Source organism: Balaenoptera ricei, chromosome 4 (assembly GCF_028023285.1).
Source record: "Balaenoptera ricei isolate mBalRic1 chromosome 4, mBalRic1.hap2, whole genome shotgun sequence".
NCBI lineage: Eukaryota > Metazoa > Chordata > Mammalia > Artiodactyla > Balaenopteridae > Balaenoptera > Balaenoptera ricei.
The window spans coordinates 101,174,964-101,189,241 of NC_082642.1; the positions used below are offsets into that span (position 1 = coordinate 101,174,964).

The 14,278-nt window shown below is 39.3% G+C and overlaps 1 protein-coding gene and 1 pseudogene across 5 annotated transcripts in view; one reads left to right on the plus strand and one right to left on the minus strand.

Annotated features, from left to right (window-relative positions):
* CCDC191 (coiled-coil domain containing 191) overlaps positions 1 to 14,278 on the plus strand; it is a 101,230-nt gene that overhangs the window by 60,524 nt on the left and 26,428 nt on the right. For 4 of the 5 annotated variants that reach the window (XM_059921098.1, XM_059921100.1, XM_059921099.1 and 1 more), the window contains 3 exons: positions 387 to 499; positions 3,260 to 3,342; positions 4,096 to 4,197. In XM_059921098.1, the coding sequence (XP_059777081.1) occupies positions 387 to 499; positions 3,260 to 3,342; positions 4,096 to 4,197 (298 nt within the window). Of the gene's footprint in view, positions 1 to 386; positions 514 to 3,259; positions 3,343 to 4,095; positions 4,198 to 14,278 lie in introns of those variants that run through there. The other variant, XM_059921102.1, reaches the window with a different exon arrangement.
* LOC132365087 (ATP synthase F(0) complex subunit B1, mitochondrial-like) lies at positions 12,195 to 12,807 on the minus strand (annotated as a pseudogene).

A 14,278-nucleotide genomic window follows, 5' to 3' on the forward strand; every position in this document is an offset into this window, starting at 1 on the left:
CTGTAGTTGTTTGAGATAAAAGTAAACATCTTTGAGCCTAGAATTAGAGTCCAAATTTCTCAAAAGCTATTTAAGATGGCTTTAGACATGCTTGTGACATACTCAGTATGTGTGATAAATGGTAGGATAAGAAGTGGGTGATATGTATTGATTTGAAGCACTGGGATGGGAATCAGAGCGCCTGACTCACATTGTAGACTCAGGCCAATCACTCGACCTTTCCATGCCTCATTACACCAATTTATTGAAGGGGTATAGTAATACATAGTTATCTCAGAAAGTGAGGATTAATTAAAGTTTGTAAAAGGCGTTGAGTTCCTCAGGTGCAAGGGCTTTGAATGAAGCTGGTGATTGGTCTGAATTCTTGTCTTTTTTTTTTCCCGCAGTTCGCCTGTTGCTTCCCCTGGTACTGAAGGTAGTAGAAGTGACTCTCGAAGTTCTCTGTCTGGACCCAGAAGGAATCCAAGGCAGCTGATGGCACCCCATCCCATACTGAAAGGCAGGGCTGTCTTGGTGGGGCCTTGGTTGTGGTTATCTTTCCTCTTGGAGTAGAATGTGTTGGGACTGAATCCTGGCAACTCTTGGGTTTTGAGACTTGGCAGAACCTAGTCAAAGTCTAAGATGGGTAGACACATGAGAAGTGGATACACCAGAGAATGCCACAGCTTTTTTCCTACCCTTTTTGCCAAAGTTTCTGGTCTTCCTAGCCAATACAAAAACAAAAAACAAACAAACAAAACATTGCTGAAAGGTTTAAGCATTTTTCTGTAATTTGAGATTTGGATTATGATTTTAAAAATGGGACAATTACACAAATAAACAATTCCGAGTAGCTGCTAAGAATAAACCCTGATAAAGATCACCTATCACTGTACTTTGTTAACATTAAAATATTGATGAGTTTACAGCAATCCACATCAAGTTATTACATCATTTTATAATGGGTTGTGCCTTGATGATAGGCTTTTAGAATGAAATCCACAAACCAGACATTTAAAAAAAAATTTTTTTTATTGGGGTATAGTTGTTTTACGATGTTGTATTAGTTTCTACTGTACAGCGGAGTGAAGTAGAGTTCCCTGTGCTATACAGCAGGTTCTTATTAGTTATCTATGTTATACATATTAGTGTGTACATGTCAATCCCAGTCTCCCAATTCATCCCACCCCCCGCCACTTTCCCCCCTTGGTGTCCATATGTTTGTTCCCTACATCTGTGTCTCTATTTCTGCCTCGCAAACCGGTTCATCTATACCATTTTTCTAGATTCCACAAATATGCGTTGATATATGATATTTGTTTTTCTCTTTCTGACTTACTTCACTCTGTATGACAGTCTCTAGGTCCATCCACATCTCTACAAATCAAACCAGACATTTTAATAACATTCTTGATGTGCATAGAAATCATTATTTAAACCAAACCGTACCATGAGAATAGAAGTATTCCTTAGAACCCCCCTAGTGAATCTGCCAGTTGTTTTTACTCTGTACTTAGTCATGCACTGAACATATGTTTATATGAAGTGGTAGGCATTTTGACAATTACATTGTGGTTTGTAAATCTGATTTTTCATCTATGGTAAGATTGCTGCCCTAACAGGAAGTGATGTCACCTGAAGGACACTGTGCCTGAAGTCCATTGCTGTTAATGAAGAAATCAGCAATCTTTTACATTGACTCTCTTCCAGGTCAGCAGTTTATGCCCTCCTTGTCCACCAATGAGGATGCTCAGGAAATGCCCAGTTTGGTGTGATTATTTTTTAAAAATTATTATCCAATCAAAGACTTAGCATGTTTTGGAACACCTGGTTACTTTTCAAGTAGTCTTTAATGACTGGCTCTAGAAAAGATGGAAAAAGGGCATATTACCACAGACTCTGCCTCTCGGGGCTCTCTCACTTTAATCCTCTAGTCTATTTCTGCCTCCTTAAAGAGAGTCTCATTCCTGCCATCTGTGCCAACCCCACTATTCTTTTTCCAGCAAAGCAGACACTTAATATCTGTAAGAAATAGCCTGGTGAGTTTTTTGTTTATTAATTCTTGAAACTTGGACTTAAATTTTCTTCTCTGTAACATAGCACAAGGAACCGAAAGTAACCATTGGCTGACTTAGGTGAGCAGAACTTGATACTCTTCCCACCCACGCCCCCCTGCCTATGAAACCCCAACTGGTGACAGAGTCGTATTGTCAAGCCATCTTGCACAGTTGCTTGTTTTGGATGGATATTTAATAGACTGTCAAGAACAGGAGTCTGACACTTGAATTCATTCAGATGCCAGTTCTTCAGATGCCTAGTACGATTCCATTTCCTGTCCATCTGGATATCCAGGCCTTAAAACTAGTTTAAAATGTAATCATCATGACCCCAAACTTCAGTTTGTTTGTTGTCGTTGTTGTTACATATACAGACATATGTATAGTGACTTAGGAAAAAGTAGCAAACTCAGTGGGATTTGAGGAGTGATTCTATTCTCAGTATTTGTTAGATGTAATTAAAGTTTTCTACATTCATTGAAAGAATTATCAAATTAAAATTCTGGTTTCTGGGTTTCACATACTAAAAGTATCATCAAGACAGATTATCTTGTTTAAACCAGTGAACAGTTATTCTAATAGAAATGTGAACAAAAACATAATTAATCTGCAAATTGTTCATCATTGCTGAGGATGGGATTGTAGGTCTTTAACCTGTAGGGCGTGTGTGTGTGTGTGTGTGAATACCTACAGTTTCTGTAATTATTTTTTTTTTTTAATTTTTTTTTTAATTTATTTATTTATTTTGGCTGCTTTGGTTCTTTGTTGCTGTGCGCAGCTTTCTCTAGTTGCGGCGAGCGGGGGCTACTCTTCGTTGTGGTGCGCAGGCTTCTCATTGCGGTGGCTTCTCTTGTTGCAGGGTGCGGGCTCCAGGTGCACGGGCTTCAGTAGTTGTGGCTCGCGGGCTCTAGAGCTCAGGCTCAGTAGTTGTGGCACACGGGCCTAGTTGCTCCGCGGCATGTGGGATTTTCCCGGACCAGGGCTCGAACCTGTGCGTGCCCCCTGCATTGGCAGGCGGATTCTTAACCACTGCACCACCAGGGAAGCCCTGGAATTATATTTTTATATAAATTTTATGTACACACATATATTTCTGAGATTGTGAACATTCAACTTAAAAGAAAACTTTTAACAATAACACTAAATTTTACTATAAAATGGAGACATTTCTTTTGCAGCGTTCCTTATATTTTTTATATTGGAACTGCATTACTATTTTCTAGCCATGGAAGAGAGAGCAGTTCAGCGAGCTGAACGTAGGCGGATCTTGGCAGAGAGGAAGAAAAAAAAAGAAGAGGAGAAATTGGTAATAAATCAAGAATGCAAAGTGAGGCAAGAAAAAGGATTTGTATAGGCCTTTATTAAAAAATGAAACCTAGCTTGTTTAAGACCATTAAGGCAATAGTGTAACACCAACTTTGGATATGGCTTTTTGCCTCCCAGCCTGAACTCTGTGATAATTTTAGGAAAATGAAGGGAAAAAACATCAGCGTCATTAGTATAGCAGGAAGGGAATATTATGAAAGTTGTTGGGAGCTGGCAACTTAGAAGATTTACACATAACCAAGACTAATGTGTTACACGTAAATGTCCAACCTGATAAGTTTACAAAGGTGAGTAATTCTTATCTTCCAAAGTTTTGACCTGGACTGCCAGAAGTAAATTTTGTACCTACTAAGAAAAAATAAATAGTTCTAACAGCTTTGGGGTTTTTTGGTGAAATGGAAGAAAAATTTTTCTTAACGCTATATATAGTTTGGACTTAGTATTTCATAAATGAAAATAAGAACTAAAAAGTAATCATTTTGTAATGAAAAGTTAATGGTCTTATTCATGCTCAGTCTCATCTTCCCAAGTAGAAGAGAATTCTTTTGGAGAAACATTTAGGTTACACTACTGACCACCTGCTGGTCAGGTTTTCTACTTTTAACACAAAGCGCAGGTTTCTTCCAGAGACTGGGCAAGCACTTTGGTAGATACCTGACTTTCCTCAAAATAAAAGATCTTATTTCCACACAAATTGGGGGTTCTGATTTTTACAAATTCTAATCTTGATCAGGCTCAGTTAAAGGCCCAAGAGGAGGAACGTCGGAAGAGGGAGGCAGAAGAAAAGGAGGCTCAGCTTGAGAAAAAACAAGAAGAGAAGAGACTGAAGAAAATGGTTAGTAGTTTCTATTTGGTCAGCCACCTGTCCTTTGAAGCCTGTTGTGTGCAATCCTGTGGTCCTGTGCCCCTTCCCTCCGGAGAACGTCGGTCTAGAACACTCTTCTCTCACCTCTACCCTTTCTCTACCTTATTTAATGAAAACTTATTCATTCCTCAGATCTTAGCTCAACATGGTTAGCCTTTCCTGCCTTGTCCCACCCTCCTCTCTACCCAGAGTCTGTTTAGTTCCCCCTTTATGGACTCTGAGTATATCTTCTTCAAAGTAGTACCAGGGCTTATAATTATGTATCTGTTTCTTGATTGTCTTATTCATTTCTTTATCCCCAACTAAACCGTAATCTCCATAAGAATAAAGGGAGCACTCTGAAGGGAGTTACTCACTATTAAACTGGCCAGTGGTAGAAACTCAGAAAGTCTACTGAATGGATGAAAAATGAATGGACAAACAAATGAACAAATGGAAGAAAATACAGAAGAAGTAAGAGATACTAAGCTCTTACTTTCAAGGTTATTAAATTCTAGTTGGAAAGATAAGGCCTAAAAATACACACCTGTCAGAGAGAATATAGTACAAGCATATGCTGTCCTGTGCCTCACAGACCAAAAGAGATCAAGAGAGTCATATGAACAGGGCTAGATCCATGAAGATTTTGGAGAAATCAGAAGTATTTTCATAGAAGAGGGATTTGAATTGGAAACTGTATTAGTCAGGGTTCTCCAGTGAAACACAACCAGTAAGATATATGTATAGGAAGAGATTTATTATGAGGAACTGGCTCACAGGATTATGGAGGTGAGAAGTCCCAGGAGCTGCTGTCTGCAAGCTGAAGACCTAGGAAAGCTGGTAATTCCAGTAATTCCAGTCCAAGTCCAAAGGCCTGAAACCAGAGGAGCCAGTGGTATAAATCCCAGTTCAAGGGCAGGAGAAGACCAATGTCCCAGCTCAACAGGCAGGCAAGAAGCAAAAAAACAGGCAAATTCCTCCCTCCTCTGCCTTTTTGTCCTCTTCAGGCCCTCAAAGGACTTGATAATGCCCACTCACATTTGGGAGGGCAGGCTGCTTTACTGAGTCAACAGATTCAAAGGCTAATCTCGCCTGGAAACAGCCTCACAGACACACCCAGAAATGTTTAATCTGGGAACCCTGTGGAACAGTCAAGTTGACACATAAAATTAAAATCACAAGTCCATGCCTTATCAACTTGGCACCCATATACATCTCCCTAAACCATACCTAGTCTCCAAATAAAGACAACAACAAGATCATAATTCTGCCTAACATGATACAACTATCCTGCATACAACTGAAAATGAACACCCCTTCCCCAGAAGAGGAGGTAAAGTCCTTGAATGATGTTTATTCTTCTCCTTGCTAACCATGACACAAAGTCAATACATCTTATGTTACATGATTAGGGAATAAGAGTGGAAAGAAAACAAGATACGTATACACACGAACATATTCACAGCAAAATAAGAAGGGAATACTCATGACCATTACAGTCTTCATTTCTGTAACCGGTCAAGTGGATGTAGCTGGTACTTATAGTTACCTTCTTCCACTACCCACTCTATCCTTTGTCTTCAGCAAGCATCGCTGCTAATCATGGGATGACCTGAACCTTTATTCCTGAAAGGTCTGGCCCGTTAGTAGTCCAGCATGGATTGGGTTGTAGTTTTCCTTTCACCTTAATCACAGGGCATGGTAATACTAAGAGATACCCTAAGGGGTCTCCTATATTCCAGGCATACTCTTCCTCACCTCCATTGTGGAGTAGTAGTCCTATTGCCCCTAGTAGCCGGGGTCAGTCACCCCAGCCAGCACTTCCTTTTTTACCTGTTGATTCAGAGGCATGAGGAGCCCACAGTGATTAGGTGGCATTCTTTCCAGTTCAGTGGAATCATTGTATGTCTCCTTGTGGAAGCATTTCCCCATTTGGAACCAAGACCTCTAGGCCAACAGAACATAAATTTGTGGGAAAAGAAGCAAAAATTTTGCTAGTTATAGTGAGTGGTGCCACTCCCACTTCCACCCCTTGCTTCCTGGACCCCATGAATACTGGCTATGGGAGAAGCAGTACCATGTACTGGATGCTGGTTCAGAGCATATACAGACTTCCAGAGAACCTAACCCCAGACCTACAAGGTACTGCCACCTAGCTGGTGTTGCAGCTGAGTCTTCATAAGGCCATTCCGCCATTCTGGCAAGCCAGCTGCTTCAGGATGGTGGGATCCATGATAAGACCAGTAAATTCCATGCATATGGGCCCTTTGCTGTGCTTGTTTTGCTGTAAAGTGAGTTCCATGATCAGAAGCAATGCTGTGTGGAAGTCATGATTGTGAATAAGGCACTCTGTACATCCAGGGATGGTCTGTAAGTCCATGGATGGTAGTTTTGGCAGAAATATTACGGAGAGGAAAGGCATATACATATCCAGAGTAAGTGTCTATTCCAGTAAGAATAGAGCATTGCCCTTTACATGATGGAAACAGTCCAATATAATCAATCTGCCACCTGACAGCTGTCTGATCAACCTGGAGAATGGGGCCGTATTGAAGACTCTGTGTTAGTTTCTCCTGCTGCTGGTAGATTGGGCACTCAGCACGGCCATAGCCAGTTGGCCTTGGTGAGGGGAAATCCATATTTCTGAGCCCATGTATATCCTCCATGCCTGCCGCCATGGCCACTTTGTTCATGAGCCCGCTGGGCAATGCCAGCAGTGGCTGGGGGAAGAGGCTGACTGGTATCCACATAATGGGTCATCTTGTCCATGGAGCAAAAGGCATATGTAATTCATCCTTTGCTAAATCAGCCGAAGAAATCTCCAGAAACAGCTCAGTTACTTCCCTTAAAAACTACCTGAGGGGTTCTAAGCGAACATTTCCCCAACATGTGTTCTGTATAATCCTAGTAGTTCCTGAGATATTAAGTAGTTTTGAGAAAATATAAGTTCTGTGGTCAAAAAACGTTTGGTAAATGCTGGTTAAAAAAATCAAGTTAAACAAGTTTCATTATTAGCTGCCTTCTCAGAACCTTTAACATCCTACCAGCTATTATGAGTCTCCAGAAGAGGGACAGTGTGCCAAGCAGTCACATATGGCTGACCAAAGAACCCTTTTTATAGAGCAGCCAGCAACATCTCATGAAGAAGTGGGGGCATGCTACTGTAAAGAAGTGAGACCATTTTAAAAATACACAGTACAGAACATTTCTCCTCTCGTATCTGTTCATTGTAGAACACTGGAGAAATACAAAAAAGACGGGGGAAAAAAATCTATGAGGTAACTACTCTTAATATCTTAGAATACTTACTTCTGTTCTTTTATCTCGATGCATCTCTCTCTTTTAATAGTTAAGTTGATAATTTGTGTGTGTAGGTGTATATAGTTTTTAAGCTGCTTTTTTCATTTAGGATTTTAGCATGAGTATTTTCACTTGTTATTCAGAATTCTTCAAAACCTTTTTATTTATATGCTGAAGGCCATTTTTTAAAAATAGCCTTTTTATTCTGAAATAATTTGTCTTTCTATTCCTCTGTTAATATTGCTTCCAGTTTTTAGCGATTATGAATAAAGCTGCTACAGACATTCACATGTAGGTTTTTGTTTAGACATGTTTTAAATTCACTTAGGTAAATACCTAGAAGTGTGGTTGCTGGGTAGTATGCTAGGTCTATGTTTAACTTTGTAGGTAACTGCCAAATTCTCTTCCAAAGTGGCTGCACTGTTTTGCATCCCCACCAGAAAGTTCCTCTTGTCCCACATCCTTGTCAGCAATTGTTATTGTCCTTTTGTTTGTTGGTTTGTTTGCTTGTTTTTTGCATTTTAAGCATTCTAATAGTGTGTCATGAGTGGTATCTCATTGTGGTGTTTATTTGCATTTTCCAAACAACAAATAATGTTGAGCATCTTATTTGTTTACTTGCCTTCTACATGTCTTATATGGTGAAGTGTCTGTTCAGATCTTTTTGACCCATTTTTCAGTTGAGTTATTTTCTTATTGAGTTGTTATTTCTTATTGCTTATTATCTTATTAAGTTATTTCTTACTGGGTTTTAAGAGTTCTTTATATATTCTGGACCAAGTCCTCTACTAGATATGGGACTGCAAATATTTTCTCCCAGTCTGTGGCTTGTATTTTAATTCACTTAACAGCGACTTTCACAGAGGAAAAGTTTTAATTTTGATAAAGTCCAATTTATTGATTTTTTTTTCTTTCACTGGATGTGCTTTTAGTATTGTATGCAAAAACTAATCTCCAAATCCAAGGTTACTCAGATTTTCTCTTATATTTTCTTCAAGAAGTTTTATAGTCTTATGTTTTACATTTAGATCTGTTGTCCATTTGGAGATAATTGTTGCATAAGGTGTAAAGTATGTATCAAGTTTATTTTTTTGCATGTAGACATCCATTTGTTCCAGTATCATCTGTTGAGAAGGCTATCTTTTCTCCATTGAATTACATGTATACTTTTGTCAAAAATCAGTTGACTGCATTTATGTGGGACTATTTCTGGGCTCTATTCTGTTCTGTTCATCTTTATATGTAGTCCTTCACCAGTACCACATTATCTTTGATTGCTGTAGCTTTATAGTAAATCTTGCAGTCTCACAGTGTGAATTTTTCCACTTTATTCTTTTTCAGAATGTTTTGGCTATTCTAGTTTCTTGATCTTTCTATATAAATTGACAATCTTGTCAATTTGTATAAAAAAGCTTGCTACATTTGGGATCGTATTGAGATTGATTGGGATCATATTGAATGTATAGATCAAATCAGGAGAATTGACATTTAACAACATTGGGTCTTTAATCTGTGAACATGATTTATTTAGATCTTTGATTTGTCTATGAGTATTTTATAGCTTTCCACATATCATATATTTTTTGTTAGGTTTATACCTAAGTACTTATTTTTGTGGTGCTATTGCAAATGATATCTTTTTAAAATTTCAGATTCCATTTATTCATTGCTAGTAGGTAGGAACACAGTTCATTTTTGTATGTTGACATTGTATCTTGTAACCTTGCTAAACTCACTTATTCATTCTAGGAAGTTTTTTGGTAGATTTTTTTGGGGGGATTTTCTACATAGACCACCATATTGTCTGCCAATAAAGGCAGTTTATTTCTTCCTTTCCAATCTGTATGCCTTTTCTTTCTTTTTCTTACCTTATTGCATTAGCTAGGACTTCCAGTGCAAGGTTGAATAGTACTGAGAGAAGATATCCTTGCCTTAGTCCAGATCTCAGGGGGAAGATTGAGTCTCTCAACATTATTGTCATATATGTCATATATTTTACTTTTATATATATTATAAATACCCATCACCTTGTCACTGTTATTGCTTTACAGTTATATTTCAGTGTAATTAAAAATAAGCCGAAAATTATATTTTATATTCATTTCTTCCATTTCTAGTGCTCTTTATTTCTTTGTGTAGGTCTAAGTTTAAGCTATGTCATATTCCTTCTGCCTGAAGAATGTCCTCTGACATTTCTTACAGGGTTGGTCTACTGGTAATGGATTCCCTTAGTTTTTATTTGTTTGAGAATTCTTTATCTTTCCTTCATTTTTGAAGGGTATTTTCACAGGGTATATTGATAGAATTCTGGGTTTACAGTTTTTTTCTTTCAACACTTTAAAAATGTCACTCTGTTTTCTTCTTGCTTGTCTGGTTTCTGGCAAGAAGTTTGCTTTAATTCTTATCTTTGTTCCTTTGTAGATATCGTAGTCTGCTCAGGCTGCCATAACAAAATACCACAGGGCAAGTGGCTTAAACAACAGAAATTAACATTCTCACAATCCAGGAGGCTGGATGTCCAAGATCAGGGTGACAGCATGGTTGGTTTCTGGTGAGAGCTCTCTTCCAGGCGGGTAGAAAGCCACCTTCTCAGTGTGTCATCGCACGTCCTTTCCTCGGTGCATGTACACAGAAAGGGAGAGAGACAGTGTGTGAGCTCTCTGGTATCTCTTTTTATGAGGACACTAATCCCACCCTTAGAACCTCATTTTACCTTAATTACTTCTTTAGCGGCCCCATGTCCAAATACAGCCACACTGGGGCAGTGGGTGGTGTGGGTTTAGGACTTCAACATATGAATCTGGAGGGGAACAAAAACATTAAATCCATAAGAGTAGGTACGATGGGTTTCCTCCAGCTGCCTTCAAGATTTTTTCTGTCTTTGGGTTTTAGCAATTTGAATATGATATGTCTAGGTATAGTATGTTTGTTTGTTTGTTTTCCTTGCTTGGTGGACTCTAAGTTTCTTAGGTATGTGGTTTTGTGTCTGTCTGTAACTTTAGGATATGTTTTACCCAATATTTCTTCAAATATTTTACCTGCCCCATTTTTTCTTCTCCTTCTGAGATTCCAGTTATGCTTGTATTGCATTGTTTGATACTGTCCCACAGCTCTTCGATGCTCTGTTGTTTTTTTTCACTCTTTTTTTTCTCTTTGCTTTTCAGGTTATATAATTTCTATTGCCCCAACTTCAAGTAACCTGATACTTTCCTCAGCTGTATCAAGTCTAGTGATGAGCCTATTGAAGGCCCTCTTCATTTCTATTACCGTGTGTTTTTGATTTCTAGCATTTTCATTTGACTCTTTATTATAGTTTCCATATCTCTGCTAAAATTACCTATCTAATCTTGAATGATGACTGCCTTTTCCATTAGAGCTTTTAATATTATCATTAATTATTTAAAATTTCCTCTCTGATACTTCCAACATCTTTCATATTTGAGTGTTGTTCTAATGATGGCTTTATCTTTTCAGACTGTGTTTATTTCTTGTCTTTTAATATGTCTGATTTTTTTGTTGTTGAAAGCCAGACATGTACAGGGCAATAGAAACTGAGATAAATGGGCCTTTAGTGTGGAGATTTGTGTTAATGTAGCCAGGAGTTGGGCTATGTTTGAAGTTTGTTGTTGCTATGGTTACCATTGTTGAGGTTTGTTGTTGCTATGGGCACCATAGACTTCAATATTCACTAGTGACTTTTTTTTTGTCCTCTCTTTTGGCTTTAGGTCTTCCCTTTGTGCTGTTCCCTGAGAAAATCTGTCTCTTTCAACCCTCCAGCTGTACTCCTCTGTTATTACTAGAGGTTTGCTAGCGTGCTGGTGTGGTGTGGATGAGGGGAGCATTCTCTAACGTTCTCTTTGGAGTGCACAGTATTGGCCATTCGGAAGAATTTCTGCTCCTACTCTAGGGGCAGAGCTTTTCCCTGCCCCTGTGTTCCCTTCCTTCAGTATCCACTGTCTCGGTCTATGACCTTAAAGCCCTTCCCTCTGTGAGGTTCCTTCTTCACTTGAATGAGATAGGGAGGCTGGTCTGGGCAGAGTTCCCCTCCCCCAGCTGCAGTGGCATTACACTAGTGCCTTCAGTTGGCGCTGCTTGCAGATGAAGCCCCGGAGAAGAGTCGGGGCAGATTTTGCAGTGGTTGCTGTTCCTCTCCCCCAGCTAGAACCACGGCGGGGACTTGATCCGGATTTTCCCTGATCCTCTCTGTGAGAGCCTGGTGGAGTTCCTAGAGCAAAGAGGTTAAGAACCTCCCTATGACTGTGACCCCCAGGAGCTTCACCCTCCTCATGCCGGCCCACCCTTGGCCTCCAGCAGTTAGCCAGATTTCTAGCTTAATGATCTTACTGGCTCAGGGGGTAGGGAGGCTTCTGCCTCAGATAAGCAAATGCTTGGGTGTTGTGTCTCCCTGAAGGTGCCTGTCTCCAGATTTGGGGATGGCTTCAGTTCTCTGATCGGTTCATAAAAAGTCATTAATTTGTTATCTATCTGTCCAGCTTTTTTCTTGCTGGAAGCAAACTGCTTATACAGAGCAAGAAGGATGAGAAATACATTACTGGCCAATAGGTTGTTTTGTTTCTCTCACTATCCAAGCCCAAATCTTTTCTTTTTTAGGAAAGGTAAAATGTAAGTTCAGTCTACAACAATAGACAAAAAGATTTTGTCACATAGACTAGTTTCCATTTAGTAAATCAGCTGTTTGTAGCAGTCTCAATTGAGATGGATGCATTTATAGACTGACTTGTTTGAGCTTTCTTTGGGAGCAGCTTTAGATCTAAAATGCACTTGGCAATTGTCTCCTTTTGCTTCTGAGCAAAGATGCTCTGCACAATGTGTTTTTCTACGCAGTTTATCATGTGGTTGTATTCCTTTTGATGCATCATTTTCTGCACGGGTGATTCTTGACCTCCTATATACTTTATATAGCCATTACCAGTAAGCACCCTCCCAGGCCATAGCAGTGTTATTCCTCTGAACATCAAAAAAGTAATGACACTTCTCAACCAGTGCCTGCTGTGGCTTGTCCAAATCAGTTGCATCCTGGATGTGTTTGATGGAAGCCTGCTTCCTCTCTTCTAGTTGGGCTGTTTTTGCTCATTAAGTTTATCAGCAAATTGTCTGACAGAGGTACCATACTTCTTTCTAATTACATAGATGAGCAACCCTACTGTTGATAAAGGTCTCTAGCAATCACATATATTTCTTTGGGTAGAAAACACAAGATCAGTTCTGTGATACCAGTTTTAGGATACAGAACTGGAAGAATTCCTCAGGGATAAGCCCATGACAAATTTGTCCTCCATATTAAAAAAAAGAGGTGGGAATTCCCCAGAGGTCCAGTGGTTAAGACTCCATGCTTTCATTGCCGAGGGCGTTGGTTCAATCCCTGGTCGAGTAACTAAGATCCCACAAGCCGCGTGGTACGGCCAAAAAATAAAACCCAAAAAAACAAAACAAAACAAAACAAAACAAAAAATAAGTGGTTCAAGGTCTAGACATGGCTGCCCTCTGTGAAAGATTCCTGTTACCTGCAGTTCGCCTGTATCTACAAGTACTGCATTCTTCAGAGAGGGGCCACGTTAGCAATGGCAGAAGTACCACCTATGGCAGCATGGTCAGTCATGCTCCAAGTGGTGGCTTAATGTCCCTGTGACCCTGACAGGATAGCCTATCAGGTGCATCAGTAAGATGGCCAGTCACAGGTCTCACACAATGATCTTTTGAAGATAATCTAAATTCCTTTTAACATCCCATTGCTTTATTTTTATTAAAAGTATTCTAGAAATACTTATCAGGCAGTAACTTTTATGGCTGTGTAAATATGCTTTGTATTAATAGACAGTTGATGAAGTTTATGGTAGAAAGATAAATTTATCAGAGAAGACCAGGCAAGATTTGAAGTCTTTCATAATTGCTTAGCAAGCATATTTGTTCATTTAACAAATGTATGTCGAACATCTACTATGTGCTAGGCATTGTTCTAGATATTAGAGCAGTGGAGAAGACAGACAATAGCCCTGCCCTCATAAAGCTTATATGCTAGTTGGGGAAAACAGGCAATAAACAAGATAATAACTAAGTAGAGGGAGAGGTATAATGGGGAAAGCAAGATGGGGAAAGCCTCTCTGAAGAAGTGATATTTGAGCTGCTAGATGCTGAGGAGGCCTCTGTAAGGTCCACAAGGGAAGGTTAAATGTGAGATACCTATTAGACATCCAAATGAACATGTCAAATAGGCAGTTGAATATATAAGCCCAGACATCAAGATTGTAGTAAGGAACCTGGGAGTCAAAAACATGTTAGTGTTTTTAATGCTCTGGAAGTGAATGAAATCAACTTGGGAGATTGTCTGGATAGAGAAGAAATATGAGGATCCAGGACTGAGTCCTAGAATATATGAGTAACTACTCAGAGGATGAGGAGGTAGCGAGGTAGGAAGCGTACCAGGAGAATTGTTTATTGAAAAGCTGAGAGAAAAAAGTATTTCTGGAAGGAAGTGATGGTGGTTAACTGGGCTAAATGCTGCTAGGTTCAATGAAAAAGAGGACAGACAAGTGAAACTTTGATTTGGCAACATGGAGATTATTCATGACATAGACAAGAGTGTTTTCAGTGGACTGCTGGGAAGGGAGCCCATATAATAGGGGTCACCTGTGGTTGAAGGATTTTTTTTTTTTCTGTTGGCAGTTGGTCTTTTGAGTGTTATTTTGTTTTTTAAAAGATGGGAGGTATCAGCACATATATGCATATTGATGGGAATGATCTAGTAGCGAGG